Source organism: Euphorbia lathyris, chromosome 2 (assembly GCF_963576675.1).
Source record: "Euphorbia lathyris chromosome 2, ddEupLath1.1, whole genome shotgun sequence".
NCBI classification, from domain to species: Eukaryota; Viridiplantae; Streptophyta; class Magnoliopsida; order Malpighiales; family Euphorbiaceae; genus Euphorbia; species Euphorbia lathyris.
In genome coordinates, this window is record NC_088911.1 from 82274092 (window position 1) to 82296179 (window position 22088).

A 22088-nucleotide genomic window follows, 5' to 3' on the forward strand; every position below is an offset into this window, starting at 1 on the left:
TCGAACAGCTCGTATAGTCTCATCTGCTGGTTCACCTTGGACTCCTTCACCTTGTTGGTTCCTTCGTAGGTGACTTCCAGCTTCTTCCAGATCTCTTGCGCCAACTCACAACCTGATATCTTATTATATTCTACAGCATCAAGCGCACAGTGAAGCATATTTATAGCCGAAGCGTGATTCTGTAGCTTCTTGAGATCATCCTCTATCCATTTGGCCTCAGCTTTGACAACTGTTTGGCCAGCCACAACTTCAATAGGAATAAACGGGCCTTGGACTATTGAAAGCCATGCACTCATGTTTGTTGCCTGAATAAAGTTTTTCATCCTATTCTTCCAGAAGGTATAGTTAGACCCGAAGAATAGGGGAGGCCGAGTAATGGACAGCCCCTCAGGTAAGATCTGAGTTGTTTGGTTTCCTGGGAGAAACCGAGTGCTGTTTTCAGCCATAGTGGGGATCAGCTCAAGGTAGTTAAACCTTTAACAGTGAGCTTTTAAGCTCTGATACCACTTGTTGGTCCCTTATAACGTAACAAGTTAGTTCCAAGGGGGGGATAGGAACTATTTAAAATTTTAGCACGTTAAGGCTGACTTCTTTTTCTTTGAAAAAGGATTACACAACGCGCTGAGTATATTAAGACACTAGCTTAGTCAACTGGTGACTAAGTCAACTTCTTTCGTTAAGTCAGGAGATAGCACTTGAGTCTATTCCTGAACTTAGATACTCAATGTATACAACTCAGCGTGACCTCTTTACTTGGTTAGTTTTGTTTAAGCAAGCAATATATAAATAAAGGAGTTTAAGGTTAGAAAGATATTACTCAGCAGATTTATCCAGGTTTGGCCTCCAAGCCTACGTCCTGTCCCCGGAACACGTTCCGAGATTTCGAATTCTCTACTGAGCTCTTTAACGGTAGAGCATCAAACCTTTTACAATCTTAGAAACTGAGTATAACAAGAGTACCTTCCTGTATACCTCTACTCAATCCTAATCTCTCGCTGAGTACTATAACTGAGTACTCAGCCTCTCCTTTCTAATCTCTAGAAATGATAAAGATTTGTCCTAAACAACGATTGCTAAGACACCTTAGATGATTGAATAATCACTCTAGACTTTTACACAAAAGATATGAAACTTGGTGTAAGAATTTGCTTTGCTTTTTCTTGCAGAACTTTGCGTAGAATTTTGGTCAGCGTAATGGCTTGATCAAGTTCTGTATGGAATGAAGCAACTGAAGGGCACTATTTATAGAGACGTCTGAGGCATCGGTCATTTCGAATTTCGAAATAACCGTTGGAGGGAAACGGCTTCCTGTCGTTGTCACCCAGTCTTGCTCAGAGCTCTCGGCCAATCAGATTTGAGTATCTTCTGTCCTCGGTTAGCTTTTGGTTAGCTCGGCAGAATGTCTCTCCATTTATGGTAAGGTCAACTAGACAGCATTCTGTGTCTTCTGAACTTTATCCAAAGTGGAAACACTTTGTCTGGAAGTTGTTCTTGCTCAGTTGCTGTCTTGTACTCTTTGTCGAATCAACTCAGCAGCTTCATCCCGAAGTTGTTCCACGAAGGTCTTCTAGATCCTTCTTCCGCTGAGCTGCGTTTTGTACATAACGACAGCGTTTTGACATACGCGGGCCGAGTTGCCTTAAACTGTTTGACTTGGGCTTTTGACTTCCGTATTGGGCTTTGGGCCTTTTAATCTTTGTGTCTTATAAACAATTTAACTCAACATTGAACAAACACATTAGTAGAATAAATCAAAGCATTTAAACTTAGTGTGTTTAGAATATTTTTTAATTACACTTAAACAATTTTGTCAAATCAAAATTATGTGGAAAGGTGTTTCAACAGGGTAGAGGCTTCAAGTGGGGAGATGAGCAAGAGAGCAGTTTCGCCTTGATAAAGGAAAAACTAAACACCGCTCCGGTTTTAGCGTTTCCAGATTTTGATAAGCTCTTCGAAGTTGAGTGTGATGCGAGTGGAGTAGGAGTTAGGGGAGTATTAATGTAAGAGAAGAGGCTCATAGCTTATTTAAGTGAGAAGTTGTGTGATTCAATGCAGAAGTGGGCCACCTATGACAAGGAGTTCTATGCGGTAGTGCGGGCTCTCAAGACGTGGGAGCACTATCTCATCGGGAAGGAGTTTATGTTGTACACCGACCACCAAGCCCTCTAATACTTGGGAAGTCAAAAGCAACTCCGAAGCTCCATGCATGCTAGATGGTCCGCTTTTGTGGATAAGTTCCCTTATCAACTTCTTCACAAAGCGGGTCAACAAAATAAAGTGGCGGATGCCTTGAGCCGAAGGATAGCTCTCTTAAAAACAGTGGCCTTGGAGTTAGTGGATTTTGAGCACATCAAGGGAGAATATGAGGAGGATCCGGACTTTGGGCTTGAATGGGAGAAGTGTAGAAGAGGTACCGAAGAGAGTGGGTACCAATTAGTGGATGGGTTTCTCATGAGAGGTAGCCAATTGTGCCTTCCAAACACGTCCATACGAGAAAGAGTGATCTGAAAGCTACACGGAGGGGTGTTGGAGGGACACTTTGGAAGAGATAAAACCTTTGAAGTAGTTAGCTCCCATTACTATTGGCCTAGAGTAAGGAGAGACGTGGCATACATCGTGGAGCGATGTGAGGCGTGCCAAACATCCAAGGGGCATGCTACTAATGTCGGATTACGCATGCATCTCCCGATCCCGGAGACTATTTGGGAAGACCTCTCCATGGATTTTTTATTGGGGCTGCCAATGACTCAACGAGGTATGGATTCCATCTTTGTCGTGGTGCATAGATTCTAAAAAATGGCCCACTTTATCCCGTGTAGAAAAACTAATGACGCCACTGCCATCGCCAAGTTGTTCTTCCGTGAGGTGGTGAGACTACATGGGGTCACAAAGAGCATAGTGTCGGATAGGGACACGAAATTTGTAAGCCACTTTTGGCAGACTCTTTGGGCCATTCTTGGAACCACATTGAAGTTTAGCACCATGGCTCACCCCCAAACGGATGGACAGACCGAAGCGGTAAATCGGACCTTGGGAAATTTATTGAGAAGCAAATGTCGAGACAAACCCAAGATGTGGGATTATGTGCTAGCCCAAGCCGAGTTTGCCTACAACTCCGCTGTGAGTTCCACTATCGGGAAGTCCCCCTTCGAGATAGTATACACCAAGGCACCCAACCATTCACTTGATTTGGGCGAGGTTCCCAAAGGGGAGAAGAAGAGTGTAGCCGCACATAACTTGGCCAACGACTATCATAAAATGCACCAAGAAGTCCGACATAGCATTGAGGAGAAGAATAGTCGGGTCAAAACCAAGGTGGATGAACACCGAAGGGATGTACAGTTTGAGATGGGGGACGAGGTGATGTTGTACTTGGGGAAAGAACGCCTTATGCATGCTCCAAGTAGCAAGTTGAAGCCGAGGAAGTATGGCCCCTACCGGATCACGAAGAAGATTAGTGCCAACGCGTACCAACTAACCCTTCCCAATTGGTTTGGGAAAATGTCTTCTTCTTTTAATGTGCATGACCTTAGCTTGTGGAAGCCCGAGGGGACATTGCCAACCAAGGCATCGGAGGCGGAGTCCGACTCTTTCAAAGAAGGGAAGAATGATGATGGCATTCTTTCACTAAGCCCGAGCCCGGAGCCAAGAGACGAAAACAGTGAGAACCGGGGAAACCTGCCCAGTACGCGGGGCATACTCACCAAGGTGCGGGGCATGAAGGAACTAGTTTTCGAAGATTTGCCCAGAAGCTCAGGAACGCGGAGCGTACGTCTAGGCGCGCGGGGCGTGGATTCAGCGTCGGAGGAGAAACTAGCCCAGGAGGCCAAGTACACGGGGCGTACGTCTGGGACGCCACGCGTAGATCCCAACCAACAGGGACACCAAGCCTAGGAGCTCAAGTGCGCAGGGCGTAACTCCGAAGATGCTCCGCGTGAAGTTCATCACCTATGGTCACCAGGAGCAGAGGCCCCAATACGCGGGGCGTGACTCCAGGAACGCCACACGTAAATTCATCCACGAAGACTCTCCAGGATCAGGAGGAGAGTTACGTGGGGTGTACGAAGACCCACGCGGGGCGTACTCTGCTGGAAGAATACTTCTCCTCCAAGTTCTTAACAATAGGGACCCATTTCTGTTGATGTTTATTTATTGTTTTGCCATTAACCCCTTATTACTAAACTACCATGGACTTTCCTCTTTCCTATTCTATCCTTATACACATGTTTTGCCCAAAACCCTATTCATGGGTTTTTGGTCCTTTCCCTTCTTATTTGGGAGAGTATTTAAGCTCCCTTCTTTGTAATGTTGAACAACTTTTGATGAATATTGTATTTTGAAGCCTCCATTGGAGCAAGGATTTTTATCCATTTGGGTTTACTCAACCTTCTAGCTTAGCTAGAGAAGTTTGTATTCTTTGTTGGTTTACGATTAAAACCTTCAGTCGATTTCAATCTACATCAATATTCGTCTAAGATGGTGACACGTGTACTAACATTATTTCACATGTTATCATATGTCCCCCCCCCTTCTAGACTCCACAAGCTCCTTCGGGGTTTCGTCCATATTGAAAGTGTCTATACGACTTTATTTATTCGATAAAAAATGATTTTGCCTCTTGACATGTAAAATCCATAATTTTTCAGTGGTGGATCGTTACATATGATGACGTTATGACTGTGGGTAGGCATACAATCGTCTCCCTAGAAGGCATCATGATGACCGCCCTGTTGACTCCACTTGAAGCCTGACACATATTAGCCCAACGTTTCAGGCTAAGTTAGAGTAGATGGATGATCCAGCGGTTCCGAAGGTGCTATACCGTTTGAGTTAATGTTTCTTATTAATGACAACATTTCGTTTGTCCAAGTACTTTATAAAACGAGCTTTAAGAGGTTATTCAATTTTCCCTTTTTTTTGCAATCTTTGGTTATTTCATCCTACGTGAAGAGCTTCAAACAGAAATAGTAAGTTAATCTCTTCTCCATTTCTTTTTTAATTTCATAGAATCCTTGAGATAAAAGAATTCTCGCAAGCCTTCGTCTTTGTGGGAAACATCTCCCTCTTCTTCAAGCGAAACATAAAAAATGGCTCCCCGGAGGTCTGGTAAAGGAGGTCCTAACAAGGGGGAGAAGGTAAGTGGTGCGAAGAAGAAAAACCCTAAAGCTTAGCATCAAGGGTCGAACTTGACTGCTACTCAATTGCAAGAGTTAATGGCTACGTATCCTTCTTTGAAGTTTTGGCGAGACATCTTCCTAGCCCCGACCAACGATCCAAACGGTTCACGGTTTACAATGTGAATTTTTACTCTATTGCTTTCTCTTTGATCTTTTTTTTAGAGAAGAACTAACTTGAGCGTTGACGAGTCTCCCACTGGGACCCGACCAAGCTTTATTTTGTAGGAGAAATCAAGAAGACACCCCTTCCTACATTCGGTTTCTCTAACACTGCTCCGGTTACGAACATGTCAAATCTAACTAAGCAAATCTTAGGATCCTCAAAGGTGGAATTTCCGCACAATATTATTAATATTAAAATCTCTTAGATCAAGTGCATTGGTTCAAATGATGAAAACTCAATATGGTAGTATCGACATATGTTATATATACTAATTCCAGCCCCAAGTAAGGGGTATTTGTTTTAATAGAAGATAGGGAAAAGTACAAAAATAAACCTTGTGGTTTGGCCCATTTTTGAACTGTATCCCTGTGGTTTAAAAGTTTGCAAAGTGGTACCGTGTACTTCATTCCGTTAGCAAACACATACCAAATTGACTAACGGTGTTAAAAGTCAAGAGGGAAAAGAGTTAATTTGGTCCTTATATTTATTTATTTTTATAAATTGACCCCCTTATTATCTAATTATCACAAACAAACCCCAAAATAAAAAATAAAAATCAAATATACCATCTTCTCCATCTCTGTTTAATTGCTTTTTTTTCCTTCTTTCTTTCTCCTCTCTCTCTCAATTTCTCTCTCTAAAATAAAGCTATGACCCACTTGTACCGTTTTACGGCCGCTTCCCTTCCCTCCGCGCACTTTCCGGCGTTTGTTGTGCTTTCTTCCTCTCCCAGAGTCTACTCCGACTAAACTTGATTTCCTACACAGGAGTGGAGTGTTTTTGCATTTCCTGAATCCCTCAACTTTGTAATGTTCTTCTTTGTCGATTAGAGCTTCTGTGCCTCGATTTTAATTTTAGGGTTTATGTGAAGTTTCTGGGATTTAGATATAACTTTCAATACTCCACGCTGCCTGACCTCACTTTCATGTTCTTCTGTTTATGATATTTTCAACATTATTTGCGTTCTATCTTCTCTGTAATTTCACCTCCTTAATTTCGTCTTTGCTCAGTGAATTGAAATTCTTGTTTACTTTTGGAAATCGCCATAATAGTTGCTGTGGATAAATTTCATCCTATTCGATAAAGATATAAAGTATTGCTGCGTTTTGGTATAAAATTAGAGATGAAGATCGATTCCGCTCCTAAACAACCTTTGTTTTGCTTGAAATGGCCATGGGATGTGCAACAAGGTCCTCGAAATCCTAATCTTTGCACCTTTGAGGGCCCTTGGATATTCAAGTCTTTGCAAACTCTTGGATCCATTGCTTTCAATTCTCTTAATTCAATTTCTAAATCCTCAAATTACTGGATCAGTCCCTTCAATCCAATCCAATCAGGTCCCAGAAGCACCCAAGGTAACAGTTTGAAGTCCCAAATGAAGGTCCTGACTCCTGAACTGCAAGGAGAGGCAGAGCAAAGAGCATTCGCTTCGGCTCTAGCAAATGGGAAGGACGCTACAATCCTTGAGTTCTATTCTCCTAAATGCAGGTTATGCAATTCTTTGCTTGATTTTGTTTTGGAGATGGAGAATAGGAATTCAAGTTGGCTCAATATTGTCATGGCAGATGCAGAGAATGAGAAATGGTTGCCTGAGGTTTTCAACTATCCTCTCCATTTCTTTATTCATGCAATTTAGGATTCTTCTTTAATACAATCTATTTATTTATTTATTTGTTTATTATTATTATTAGATTGTTACATGGCATGTATATTCCAAACATCTGTCACCTTTATCTATCCGGATGATCACACATGTGGTAGCTTTATTTTAGAGAGAGAAATTAAGAGAGAGGGGAGAGAGAAAGAAGGAAAGAAAAAGAATGGTATATTTGATTTTTATTTTTTTATTTTGGGGTTTGTTTGTGATAATTAGATAATAAAGAGGTCAATTTATAAAAATAAATAAATATAAGGACCAAATTAACTCTTTTCCCTTTTGACTTTTAACACCGTTAGTCAATTTGGTATATGTTTGCTAACGGAATGAAACCACATGGGTGCAGTTCGAAAATGGGCCAAACCACAAGGTTTATTTGTGTACTTTTCCCTAGTGGATAGATATTGGTTAAATAACATATTTAAGAATGAAGAAACAATATTACAACATGTTGAGGGCTTTATGGCTTATAAGATTGGTCAAAGTTAATAATTTAATTTTAAAGAAGAGAGTGCCCATATTTTGTGAGGTGGAGATTCTGATGATAGCCATACTATTGGAATAATGGGAAGGCTTGTTGGACGACACATGAACATGAAGTCAAACCTTGGCAGAATTAATGTTTATTGATTTGTGGCATAACTATACCTATTATATTATGTCCCTTTTCTTCAGGAATTATATTCTCTCATGTTCAACTGTAATTTTATGCCAAAACTGTCCCTGCTGCTGGAATATCCTTTTATTACATGTCAAAAACCAATTCACCTAAAAAATATAGATGATAAAAAAAAAAACTCAAAATTAAGTTATTTAATTGCAACTTAACGTGATATTAAATTATTGATTTATTGTATGAATGGTGTTTAGCCATAATAAATATCTTTTCAATGCTGAACCAATAGATGTTAATATGAATTAGTCCTTTAGTTATCAATTTAAACTTTAATTAAGTTAGTTACATGTCATGGTATTATAGTTTTTTTTTTAACAAAGTGATTAAGGATTCGATTCCTAACAACGTCGTTTGTTGATTTAACCACAAGACATCTTAATATCACATGCCCACAATCTAAACTACAAATGTATGATTTGTAATAGCAGTATTAAGGCCTTTCTAGGTCACCTTTCCATTCAACTCTCAACTATATATTTACTTTTTTTCTGCAGCCAATCTGAATAATTAATAATGCATATCCCACTAATGCCTATATATATAATATTACTGAATGTCTTTTCCTTGCTTTTTTTTTTCCTTTCCATTTGAGAGTTAACTATTTAAAGTTTATTTTAATCCTTAAGAAGGGTATTGTCTTTCTTTAGACATGTAATATTCATTCTTATAAGCATCCCATTATTATTTTTTTTAACCGAAATAAGATAGCATATAGGTTGTCAAAGCACTACATCCCATTTTAAATTTAAATTTATTTAAGAGACCCAAATTCTTAGCAGGTGAATTTGAATAATTTTATTTATAAATTGACCTACATAATATTTATATTATGTTAATTTTTTATATATATTTTAAATTGGTCGTTTCCATTTTTCATGCATAATATGTTTCTTGCCATATATATATTCAAACAATTCTGTGTTTTATATTTTCTGTAATTAGCTTCTAGTTAACTTACACCAGGCTTGTAAAAAGATTTGGAAGAGCTAATTAATAAAGAGAGGACTAGTAATGCTATAAAAAAATTAAAAAGGAAAGAGCTTATGATAAATCTATATTGGGAAAGATTAGTTTTAATGGTCAAAAGTTGATACATTTTTAAACTTTACTTATCACTTTATGTTTTTGGATTAATGATTCATTAAGGTGGTTAACCCTCTCAGAGCAACTGTTTGAGGTTTTAAATTTTGACAATTTCATTTATTAATGAAATTTCAATATATGATAAGCATGTATTGTATATGTTTGAATTTTAGCGTCAGGTGTATGTCAAAATTAAAAATAATAATAATACATTCTTGAACCTTATATACGTGGATGGATATAGGATTTTTCACTAGTGGTGGCAAATTTTATATATATACATATATATATATATATATATGGGGTTGGTTTCAATGGTGAGCACTAAATTATCTCCATGGGTGGTAAGTGATTAATATCCATTGGATCAAGATCTAGTGGTCCATGATTTAAGTTGTGATTTAATATTAAAATTGGTTTACCTGATGACATGTCAGTTGTAATTTTGGAATATTGTGCTTTGAAAAACGTTTTCTCTTTCCTCAAGATATAACCAACTTCCAAGAAATAATTTTTTTTCCGCATGTTTTTATTTTACATAAGAAGACGTCTTCTTTTAAGTAATTTTGTATCCGTATAATCAATGTTATATGCATTAAATCTTAATAAATGACTATTCCTTGGGAACACGAAAAGTTTGACATTAAGAATGTACAATATTATTTATGATAACCAAATACAATATTAATGATGTTCTAATTAATGATGTTGTCCCCTTATTTATTACCTTAGAATTGTAAGCTCAATTTATAAATTTCTAGGATTGTAAGCTCAATTTGTAAATCCATAAGATTCCAAGATCCATTTGTAAATCCTTAATTTTTTTTTATTTCGCTAAGCATTCATTTATTTATAAACAATCATTAAACTTACAATCTCTATAATTCATATATTCTAATGACACGCTAATGATAATAATAAATGTCAAATGTCATCCATTTAGATTTTGTATTAAATACTACCCCTTCATGCAATTGATTTATATCCTCACACAAACATAATGTAACGTAACGTAAATATCACTGAACAGAAAACTTTACGGAACTCAAACATCACTAAACTGAAACATTACTAAACTGAAATATTACTGAACTGAAACATCACTGAACTGAAACATTACTGAACTAAAACATCATTAAACGGAAATATTACTGAACTCAAATATTACTGAACTGAAACATCACTGAGTTGAAACATTCTGAACTCAAACGTTACTGAACTGAAACGTTACTAAACTAAAACATTACTGAACTGAAACATCACTCAACTGAAACATTATTGATCTGCAATATCACTCAACTGAAACATTACTGAACTGAAATATTATTAAACTGAAATATTATTCAACTAAAATATCACTTAACTGAAATATTACCAAACTGAAATATTACTAAACTAAAATATTGAACTGAAGCATCACTAAACTGAAATACTACTAAACATAAACATTACTCAACTGAAATATCACTAAAATGAAATATTACTAAGTTGAATATCACTGAACTAAAACATCACTCAACTGAAATATTACTGAACTGAAATATTACTGAGCTGAAGCATCACTGAACTGAAGTACTACTAAACATAAACATTACTCAATTGAAACATTACTGAACTGAAACCTCACTAAACTGAAACATTACTGAACTGAAATATTACTGAACTAAAACATCATTGAACTGAAATACTACTGAACTGAAACATCAATAAACTGAAACATCGTTGAACTGAAACATCATTGACCTGAAATATTACTAAACTGAAACACCACTGAACTGAAATATTATTAAACTGAATATCACTGAACCAAAACATGACTGAACCGAAATATCACTGAACTAAAACATCAATAAACTTAAACATCACTTAACTGAAATATTACTAAATCGAAACCTTACTCAACTGAAACATTACTGAACTGAAACATTACCGAATTGAAACATTAATAAACTAAAATATTACTGAACTAAAATATTATTGAACTAAAACATCACTGAACTGAAATATTAGTGAATTAAAATATCACTAAACGAAAACATCACTGAACTGAAATATCACTGAACTGAAACATCATTGAATTGAAATATTACTGAACTGAAATATCACTAAATTGAAACATTACTGAACTAAAATATTACTAAACTGAAACATTAGTGAACTAAAACATCACTAAACTGAAATATTACTGAACTGAAATATTACTGAACTAAAATATCACTGAACTGAAATATTACTGAACTGAAATATCACTGAACTGAAATATCACTGAACTAAAACATCACTGAACTCAAAGATTACTAAACTAAAACATTACTGAACTGAAACATTACTAAACTCAAATATTACTGAACTGAAATATCACTGGGTTCAAACATAATTGAACTCAAACATCACTCAACTGAAATATTACTGAACTGAAACATTACTAACCAAAAACATTACTAAACTGAAACATTACTGAACTAAAATATTACTGAACTAAAACATCATTGAACTGAAATATTACTAAAATGAAACATTAATGAACTAAAATATCAATGAACTGAAATATCACTAAACTGAAACGTTACTGAACTAAAAGATTACTAAACTGAAACATTACTAAACTCAAATATAACTAGACTGAAATATTACTAAACTGAAACGTTACTAAACTGAAACATCATTCAACTGAAACATTAATGAACTGAAACATTACTGAACTGGAAGATTATTCAAGTGAAATGTCACTGAACTGAAACATCACTGAACTAAAACATTACTGAACTGAAACATCAATAAATTGAAACATCACTGAACTGAAACATTACTACACTGAAATATTACTGAACTGAAATATTACTAAACTGAAATATTACTGAACCGAAACATTATTAAACTGAAACATCACTAAACTGAAATATTATTAAACTGAAATATTACTGAACTAAAATATCACCAAACTGAAACATCACTAAATAAAAACATTACTGAACTGAAATATCACTCAACTGAAACATGACTAAACTGAAATATTACTGAACTGAAACATCACTAAACTGAAACATCACTAAATAGAAACATTACTGAACTAAAACATCAATAAACTAAAACGTCACTGAACTAAAACATTACTGAACTGAAACATCACTAAACTAAAACATCACTGAACTGAAAACATTACCGAACTGAAACATCACTGAACTGAAACATCACTGAAATGAAACATTACTCAACTAAAACATTACTGAATTGAAATAATACTAAATTGAAACATTACTAAACTGAAATATTACTGAATTGAAACATCACTAAACTGAAACATCACTGAACTGAAACATCACTGAACTGAAAATCATTAATCTGAAACATCACTGAACTGAAATATCACTGAACTGAAATATCACTGAACTGAAACATCACGAAACTGAAATATCACTGAATAGAAACATGACTGAACCAAAACATTGCCGACCTGAAACATACCGAACCGAAACATCACTGAACTGAAAATCATTAAACTGAAACATCACTGAACTGAAACATCACTGAACTGAAACATCACTGAACTGAAACATCACTGATCTGGAATATCACTGAATTGAAACATCACTGAACTGAAATATCACTAAACTGAAATATCACTGATCTGAAACATCAATGAACTGAAACATTACTGAACTGAAAATTACTGAACTAAAAAATCACTGAACTGAAATATCAATAAATTGCAACATCACTAAACTGAGACAGCACGAAACTGAAACAAAACTGAACTCAAAACTCACTGAACTAAAATATTACTGAACTGAAACATTACCGAACTGAAATATTACTGAACTGAAACATCACTGAAGTGAAATATTACTAAACTGAAAGATTACTCAACTGAAAGATTACTCAACTGAAACATAACTGAACCGAAACATCATTGAACTAAAATATTACTAAACTCAAGCATCACTGAATTGAAACATTACTGAAATCAAACATTACTAAACTAAAATAGTAGTGAACTGAAACACCATTGAACTTAAACATTACTAAATTAAAACATTACTAAACTGAAACATTACTGAATTGAATCGTCACGCAACTGAAAACATTACTAAACTGAAACATCACTCAACTGAAGCATTACTGAACTGAAATATTACTGAACTAAAACATTACTGAACTGAAACATCACTAAACTAAAACATCACTGAACTGAAAACATTACCGAACTGAAACATCACTGAACTGAAACATCACTGAAATGAAACATTACTCAACTAAAACATTACTGAATTGAAATAATACTAAATTGAAACATTACTAAACTGAAATATTACTGAATTGAAACATCACTAAACTGAAACATCACTGAACTGAAACATCACTGAACTGAAAATCATTAATCTGAAACATCACTGAACTGAAATATCACTGAACTGAAATATCACTGAACTGAAACATCACGAAACTGAAATATCACTGAATAGAAACATGACTGAACCAAAACATTACCGACCTGAAACATACCGAACTGAAACATCACTGAACTGAAAATCATTAAACTGAAACATCACTGAACTGAAACATCACTGAACTGAAACATCACTGAACTGAAACATCACTGATCTGGAATATCACTGAACTGAAACATCACTGAACTGAAATATCACTAAACTGAAATATCACTGATCTGAAACATCAATGAACTGAAACATTACTGAACTGAAAATTACTGAACTAAAAAATCACTGAACTGAAATATCAATAAATTGCAACATCACTAAACTGAGACAGCACGAAACTGAAACAAAACTGAACTCAAAACTCACTGAACTAAAATATTACTGAACTGAAACATTACCGAACTGAAATATTACTGAACTGAAACATCACTGAAGTGAAATATTACTAAACTGAAAGATTACTCAACTGAAAGATTACTCAACTGAAACATAACTGAACCGAAACATCATTGAACTAAAATATTACTAAACTCAAGCATCACTGAATTGAAACATTACTGAAATCAAACATTACTAAACTAAAATAGTAGTGAACTGAAACACCATTGAACTTAAACATTACTAAATTAAAACATTACTAAACTGAAACATTACTGAATTGAATCGTCACGCAACTGAAAACATTACTAAACTGAAACATCACTCAACTGAAGCATTACTGAACTGAAATATTACTGAACTAAAACATTACTGAACTAAAACATTAATGAACTCAAATATCATTGAACTCAAACATTACTGAATTGAAACATTACTGAACTGAAACATCACTAAACTAAAATATTACTGAACTGAAACATCATTGAACCGAAACATTACCAAACTGAAACATACCGAACCAAAACATCACTGAACTGAAACATCACTATTCTGAAACATCAATGAACTGAAGCATCACTAAAATGAAACATCACTGAATTGAAAATCATTATACTGCAATATTACTGAACTGAAACATCACTGAAATGAAATAGCACCGAACTAAAACAACACCGAACTGAAACATCACTGAACTCAAACATTACTAAACTAAAACATCACTGAACTGAAATATTACTGAACTGAAATATTACTGGACTGAAACATTACCAAACTAAAATATTACTAAACTAGCACACCACTGAAGTGAAATATTACTAAACTGAAAGATTACTCAGCTGAAACATAACTGAACTGAAACATCATTGAATAGAAATATTAATAAACTAAAACATTAGTGAATTGAAACATTACTGAAATCAAACATTACTAAACTGAAATAGTACTGAACTGAAACACCACTGAACTTGAACATTACTGAATAAAAATATTACTAAACTGAAACATTACTGAACTGAATCATCACTCAACTGAAACATTACTAAACTGAAACATCACTCAACTGAAACATTACTGCACTGAAACATTACTGAATTAAAACCTTGATGAACTCAAACATCAGTGAACTGAAACATCACTAAACTGAAACATTACTAAACTGAAATATTACTGAACTGAAACATTACTGAACTGAAAATTACTGAACTAAAACATCAATGAACTGAAATATCACTAAATTGAAACATCACTAAACTGAGACAGCACGAAACTGAAACATAACTGAACTCAAAATTCACTGAACTGAAATATTACTGAACTGAAACATCACTGAAGTGAAATATTACTAAACTGAAAGATTACTCAACTGAAACATAACTGAACCGAAACATCATTGAACTAAAATATTACTAAACTCAAGCATCACTAAATTGAAACATTACTGAAATCAAACATTACTAAACTAAAATAGTAGTGAACTGAAACACCATTGAACTTAAAGATTACTAAATTAAAACATTACTAAACTGAAACATTACTGAATTGAATCGTCACGCAACTGAAATATTACTAAACTGAAACATCACTGAACTCAAACATTACTGAACTCAAACATCAATGAACTCAAACATCATTGAACTCAAACATTACTGAATTGAAACATTCCTGAACTGAAACATCATTAAACTAAAATATTACTGAACTAAAATATTATTGAACTCATACACCACTGAACTGAAAAATTACTTAACTGAAACAGCACCGAACTGAAACATCACTTTAGTGAAACTTTACTAAACTGAAACATTATTAAACTGAAACATTACTAAACTGAAATATCACTTAACTGGAATATTACTAAACTGAAATATTTATGAACTGAAACATTACTAAACTGAAACATCACTGAACTGAAACATCACTAAATTGAAATATTACTCAACTGAAATATTACAAACTGAAATATTACTGAACTGAAATATTACTGAACGGAAACATCACTGAATGGAAACATCACTGAACTGAAACATCACTAAATTGAAATATTACTAAACTGAATATAGCTCAACCAAAACATCACTGAACTGAAACATCATTGAACTAAAACATTACTGAACTAAAACATCACTAAATTGAAACATTACTCAACTCAAACATTACTCAACTCAATCAGTACTCAACTCAAACATTACTCCACTCAAACATTAACGTAACGTAACGTAATAATTATAAGCTTAATTTATAGATCCTTAGGATTGTAAGCTCAATCTATAAATCATTAGGATTGTAAGCTCGATTTAAAATCCTTAGCTTTTTTTATTTCTCTAAGCTTTCATTTATTTATAAATAGCCATTAACGTAACATCACGCAATGTGGCATGATATAATGTAACATAACGTAATTTGGTGTAACATAATGTAAAATAACTTAGAATAACGTAACATAATGTAACGTAACGTAATAAATACAAGATCAATTTATAAATCCTTAGGATTGTAAGCTCAATCTATAAATCCTTATTCGGACTATGCCCTCCTTTTCACCAAAAAATCTATAAATCCTCACGATTGTAAGCTCAATATAAAAATCCTTAGCTTTTTTTATTTCTTTTAGATTTTATTTATGTATAAATAGTAATTGAGCTTACAATTCCTAATGTAACGTAACGTAACATAATATAATGTAACATAAATTAACACAACTTAATGTAACGTAACCTAAATTAGCACAACTTATCGTAACGTAACTTAACTTAATGTAACATAATATAACTTATCATAACTTAATGAAACTTAACATAATACAACTTAGCATAACTGAACGTAACGTAACTAAGCGTAAAGTAACTTAACATAACTTAGTGTAACGTAACGTAAATTAGCGCAACTTAACGTAACATAACCTAAATTAGTGTAACTTAACACAACGTAATTTAATGTAACTTAACCAAACTTAACATAATACAACTTAGCGTAAGTTAACGTAATGTAACTAAGTTGTAAAGTAATTTAATGTAAGCTCAATTTTTAAATCTCTAGGAATGTAAGCTCAATTTATAAATCTTTAGGATTGTAAGCTCAATTTGTAAATCCTTAGAATTGTAAGCTCAATTTGTAAATCCTTAAATTTTTTTTATTTCTTTAAGCTTTCATTTATTTACAAACAATCATTTAGCTTACAATCCCTAACATAACGTAACGTAATAAATAGAAGCTCAATTTATAAATCTTTAGGATTGTAAGCTCAATCTAAATTCTTAGGATTGTAAGCTCAATTTAAAATTTTGTCAATGTTATGGGTGAAATTACTATTCACTGCCAAGGTTAGGGGCAAAATTGCATTATTTTAGACGTTATAGAAAAGATTGCTCCTACCTGTAAACTTTAAGTGTATTTAGGAAAATAAATTTTATATGTATTATAATCTTTATATGGATATAAGTGATAATGCTGTGGACAATTGATGAGAAAAAATGTTAATTTAGTTAATGATTTTTAGCACAAATTATGATAATCATATGAAATACAAAATGAGAAGTGATGATGTTGTGGACATCTGGATGGAGGAACCGGAAAAAAGAGAGCCACCATATCAGAAAGATTATGGCAGTAAGGAGGAGTAGGCCATGAATTGATAAAAACAATAAATAAAATATTTCACCGTCAACTTTTTTTAACCACCGTTTAGCAACTAATCCTGATTGTTGATTATAGCTAGACCTGTGTATGTATTAGGCTGGCCCGGACTCGGACTAGACCTAATCGAGTGTTACACTAAATTATGAGAAAATTACTTTAAACATCAAATTTTGTAATTATTTTACAATTAAATTAGTTGAACTTTTGTATTTTGTCAAAAATCCAAAATTTTATTATAACTTTGTCAAATATATCGGGAGTTATCCCATTTCATTTTCTCTCTTTGAAGTTTTTTTTTTCACTCTCGCTGTGTTTTTCTTTTTATAAATTAACTGCCTTTTTTTAAATAGATTAATATGAATATATACAGTACAAAAAATAAAACCAAAGTTTATATATATAAAGGGATAAGGTACCAAAATAGGCTTAAGGTTTTTGGGAAAGTATCAATTTAGACTCAACGTTGAAAATAGCACCAATATAGACTTAACGTTTATAATACAATATCAATTTAGGTTTAACGTTTACAATATAGCATCAATTTAGGCCTCACGTACAACATAGCACCAACAAAGGCTTAACATTTACAAAATAATATGAATTTAAGCTAAATATCATGATTAAATTAATCATATTATATTCTTTCCCTATTAACTATATATGTTATCTTTTTATTTAGTTCTATATTCCTTTATTTAGTTCTATATTCCTATTTATTATAATACAATTAATTAGTATTCTTGTCCATTAAGATCTTATATTTGTTTTTCATCAATGATTTCATGACTACTAAATTTCATTGCTCACGTAATATATGCAAACTAAAAGTAATTGAATATCCACAATATTACATGAGTCATGGAATTTAGGAGTCATGAAATGGTTGATGAAAAACAAATATAAGATCTTAATGACAAGAATACTAATTAATTGTATTATAATAAATAAGAAAATAAAACTAACTAAAAAGATAACATATAAAGTTAATTGGAAAAAAATATAATATGGGCTAATTTAATTGTGACGTTTAGCTTAAATTGGATATATTTTATAAACGTTAAGCTTAAATTCGTATTATTTTGTAAACGTTATTCCTATATTGGTGTTATTTTGTACGTGAGGCCTAAATTGATGTTATATTGTAAACGTTAAGCTTAAATTGATATTATGTTGTAAACGTTAAGCCTATATTGGTGCTATTTTAAACGTTGAGTCTAAATTGGCACTTTCTCAAAAACCTTGGGCCTATATTTTGATACCTTGTCCCTATTATAAACCTATAAGTATAAAGCCAAAAGATTGGTAAATGAACAAAGTATTATTTTTGTTTTTGAAAAAAATAATAATAGAACAGTTGAAGGAAGTTTTGAATACCATCAAATATTTTCATAATTTCCCTGGAAATTTAGATAGCATAAAAAAGAATTCTTTATAATTGTGAAAATCAGTAAGAAAAGTTGTTGAATATAAAACTGTGAAAATGTTCTCTGAATATTGGATGGGAGGGCATAAACTAAACTTGAATTTTCAAAAAAATTTAAACGTGATAAGGTCAGTTGTCTATGTTATATATATATATATATTTTTGGGACGATTTTATTTTTTTTTAATGATTTTGATGTATGATTTTATATACCAATCATTTTTATGGATTTATTATAGAGAGAGGGTATTTTTGAAAAATATGGACAATAATTTATTATAGAGAGAGAAATATGCTTTTAGGTAACCTGATAATTTATTGGTAACCTGCTATAGTAGGTCATTTAATCAGAATATATTAGTCTCCATGGATGGAGACTCACCATTGAGAACTCTTCCATACATATATATATATAGGGTTAAGGTGCAAAAATACCCCTAACGTTTTGGGTCTGGAGCAATTTTACCCCTAACGTCTAAAATGGTGCAATTTTACCCTTAACGTTTGTAGCCAAGAGCAATTTTACCCCTAACGTTGATAAATTGGATCAATTTCAGAAATAATTCATCAAACTGTCTTCTCGGTCATGAATCTTATCATCTACACTTCATACATGCGTCATTTTATCAGTAACAAATCATAAACATATGTTGGGATGTGAAAAAAATAAAAAAATATATTGTCTTTTGTATGAATTAGATAAAAAAAAATTCAAAAAATTCACCGAATTTGTAAATATTAATCTCCAATTCTATTATTAAATTACAAAAAAACATGAAATTCTTTTTTTAGGATGAATTGATATGAAATTGGTGCAAAATAATGAATAAAAATATATGTGTTTTATAATAATATCTGAAATTGACCCAAATTACCAACGTTAGGGGTAAAATTGCTCTTGGCTACAAACGTTAGGGCAAAATTGCACCATTTTAGACGTTAGGGGTAAAATTGCTCCTGACCCAAAACGTTAGGGGTATTTTTGCACCTTAACCCTATATATATATATATAAAATAAATGTATAAAAAAATCAACAGTAATAATATAAATAAATTATTTTAATTATAATATATCAATATAAATTGTTAAAGTATTTAATCTCAAACTTAATATCACACATAAAAAATCAATTTAGAAAGAACTAGTAGAAGATTATTCTTAATAATAAGTTTAACATATTAAAGTTTCTAACCTCATCTAATTCGGTTATTTGGCAATGCAAAAATAGAAAAAAAGTACTTGAAAATTGGAATTAATTTCCAAAGAAAGATGTCACTGATGATGGAGAAGTCAAAATCAAGGTTGAAAAAATAGTTCACATAGCGCGTCACATGATCCCCACATCGTGTGAGCAAGGCCCTAAAGCAAGGAGGTAATCGACGAAGACCACCTGGCGTGTCATATGGCCACACGTCGTGTGATCGGTTGCTGAAACTCCTAGAACTTTTGCATGAATTTACACGGTGTGTGACTATTTTGAAGTGTCACCAAGGAAGTTTCCTAAGACGGTACTGAGCCGCCTGAAATTATTAGCCACATGACGTGTCATACAGACCACATGTCGTGTGGGATTCCTTCACAGCTAAGGAGACAAGTCTGCCACCAGCTTGCTACAATATATTTACAGTTTTGCCATCCATTTTGCTTTCTTGCCATTGGGCTCTATTTATTGATCTGCCACTGGTATTCCTTACACCAATTTTACCCTTATTTTGTAAGTAGAGATTGTAACCCCAGTGAGGGTTTTTAAATCTTTTGTTTTCTAATTGTGGGAGGTATTTAAACTCCCAAGTTTGTAAGGATGAATAACTTTTATCAATCAAAACAAAAATTTCTTTTGGAAGAAGGCTTAATCTATATCTTCGGATTAACTCCTACTAGTTAAGCTAGTGAATAACTTTTTTGTTGATTTAAGATCAAGATTAACTCTATTGTACGTCATGAATCCGTATCAATTGATATTAGAGGCAATCGTTTTCCTAACCCGAGACTTTTTTTGATGATAGTTCAATTGAGACTACCACAAGAATCCATGGAAGTTGCAGATAAGAAGATGGAGGATTTGAAAGCCGAGACTATAAGGAGCTAATAAGGGAACAAAACCGAACCCTACTCGAAGAACAAAGGGCATCTATGGAAAGTTTCAAGATAGAAGTGGGGAATATGATCCAACAACTTGTCGGAGGTGTTGGTCCCTTGTAAGGTTGCAAGTATAGTTCCAAGGGGGGTTTAGGAACTATTTAAACTTTTTTTTGCAATTAGGGCAGACTTCTTTTTCTAAGGAAAAAGGTTTTAACAGTGGCGCTGAGTAAACAGTAAGATACTGGCTTAGTCAACTGGTGACTAGGTCAGTTTCTTAGCTTGAGTCAGGAGATAGCACTTAGAGTCTATTCCTGAGCTCAGACGTTCAACGCGCACAACTCAACTTGACCTCTTTACTTGGTCAGTTTTTGGTTATTTTAAGCAAGCAATATATATAAGGAGTTAAAGGTAAAAAATACTTCACTCAGCAGATTTATCCAGGTTCGGCTTCTTCTAAGCCTACGTCCTGTCCCCGGAACACGTTCCGAGATTTCAAATCCTCTACTGAGCTCTTTAAAGGTAGAGCCTCAAACCTTTTACAATCTTAGCAACTGAGTATGACAAGAGTACCTTCCTCTATACCTCTACTCAATCCTAATCTCTCGCTGAGTACTAAAACCGAGTACTCAGCCTCTCCTTTCTATCTCTAGAAATGATAAGTGTTTTGTCCTATACAAAGATTTGCTAAGACACTTTAGACGATTGAAACAATCACTCTAGACTTTTACACAGATATAAGAATTGTAGTGTAAGATTTGCTTTGCTTCTTTGCTTGCAGAACTTGTAGAAATTTGGTCAGCGTAATGGCTTGATCAAGTTCTGTGTTGAGTGAAGCTTGTGATGGCACTATTTATAGAGACATCTGGGCATCGGTCATTTCGAATTTCGAAATAACCGTTGGAGGGAAACGGTTATATGTCGTTGTCATCCTGACTTGCTCAGAGCTCTCGGCCAATCAGAATTGTGTATCTTCTGTCCTCGGTTAGCTCAGCAGACTGTCTCTCCTTTTATGGTAAAGTCAACTGGACAGCATACTGTGTCGTTTGAACTTTACCCAAAGGGGAAATACTTTGTCTGGAAGTTTTCCTTTGCCAGCTGCTGTCTTGTACGCTTTGTCGAGACTACTCAGCAGCTTCATCTTGAAGTTGTTCCCGAAGGTCTTCTAGATCCTTCCTTCTGCTGAGTTGCGTTTTGTTCAAAACGGCAACGTCTTGACACACGCGGGCCGAGTTGTACTGAGCTGTTTGACTTGGGCCTTGACTTCCGTATTGGGTTTGGGCCTTTTAATTCTTATGTCTTATAACAGTTTTAACTCAACATTGAACAAACACATTAGTAGAATAAATCAAAGCATTTAAACTTAGTGTGTT

At 33.7% G+C, this 22088-nt stretch overlaps 1 protein-coding gene across 1 annotated transcript; it reads left to right on the forward strand.

Moving 5' to 3' along the window:
* The first annotated feature begins 6192 nt into the window (after positions 1 to 6192).
* On the forward strand, positions 6193 to 6976 carry LOC136217174 (uncharacterized). The gene has a single exon (XM_066003760.1). It carries the CDS (start codon positions 6464 to 6466, stop codon positions 6974 to 6976), a length of 513 nt encoding a protein of 170 aa, XP_065859832.1. The 5' UTR covers positions 6193 to 6463.
* The last annotated feature ends 15112 nt before the right edge of the window (positions 6977 to 22088 follow it).

What these genes read in the sequence shown, in the direction of transcription:
- LOC136217174 (XM_066003760.1), top strand. Translation starts at nt 6,464, where the DNA reads ATGAAGATCGATTCCGCTCCTAAACAACCTTTGTTTTGCTTGAAATGG.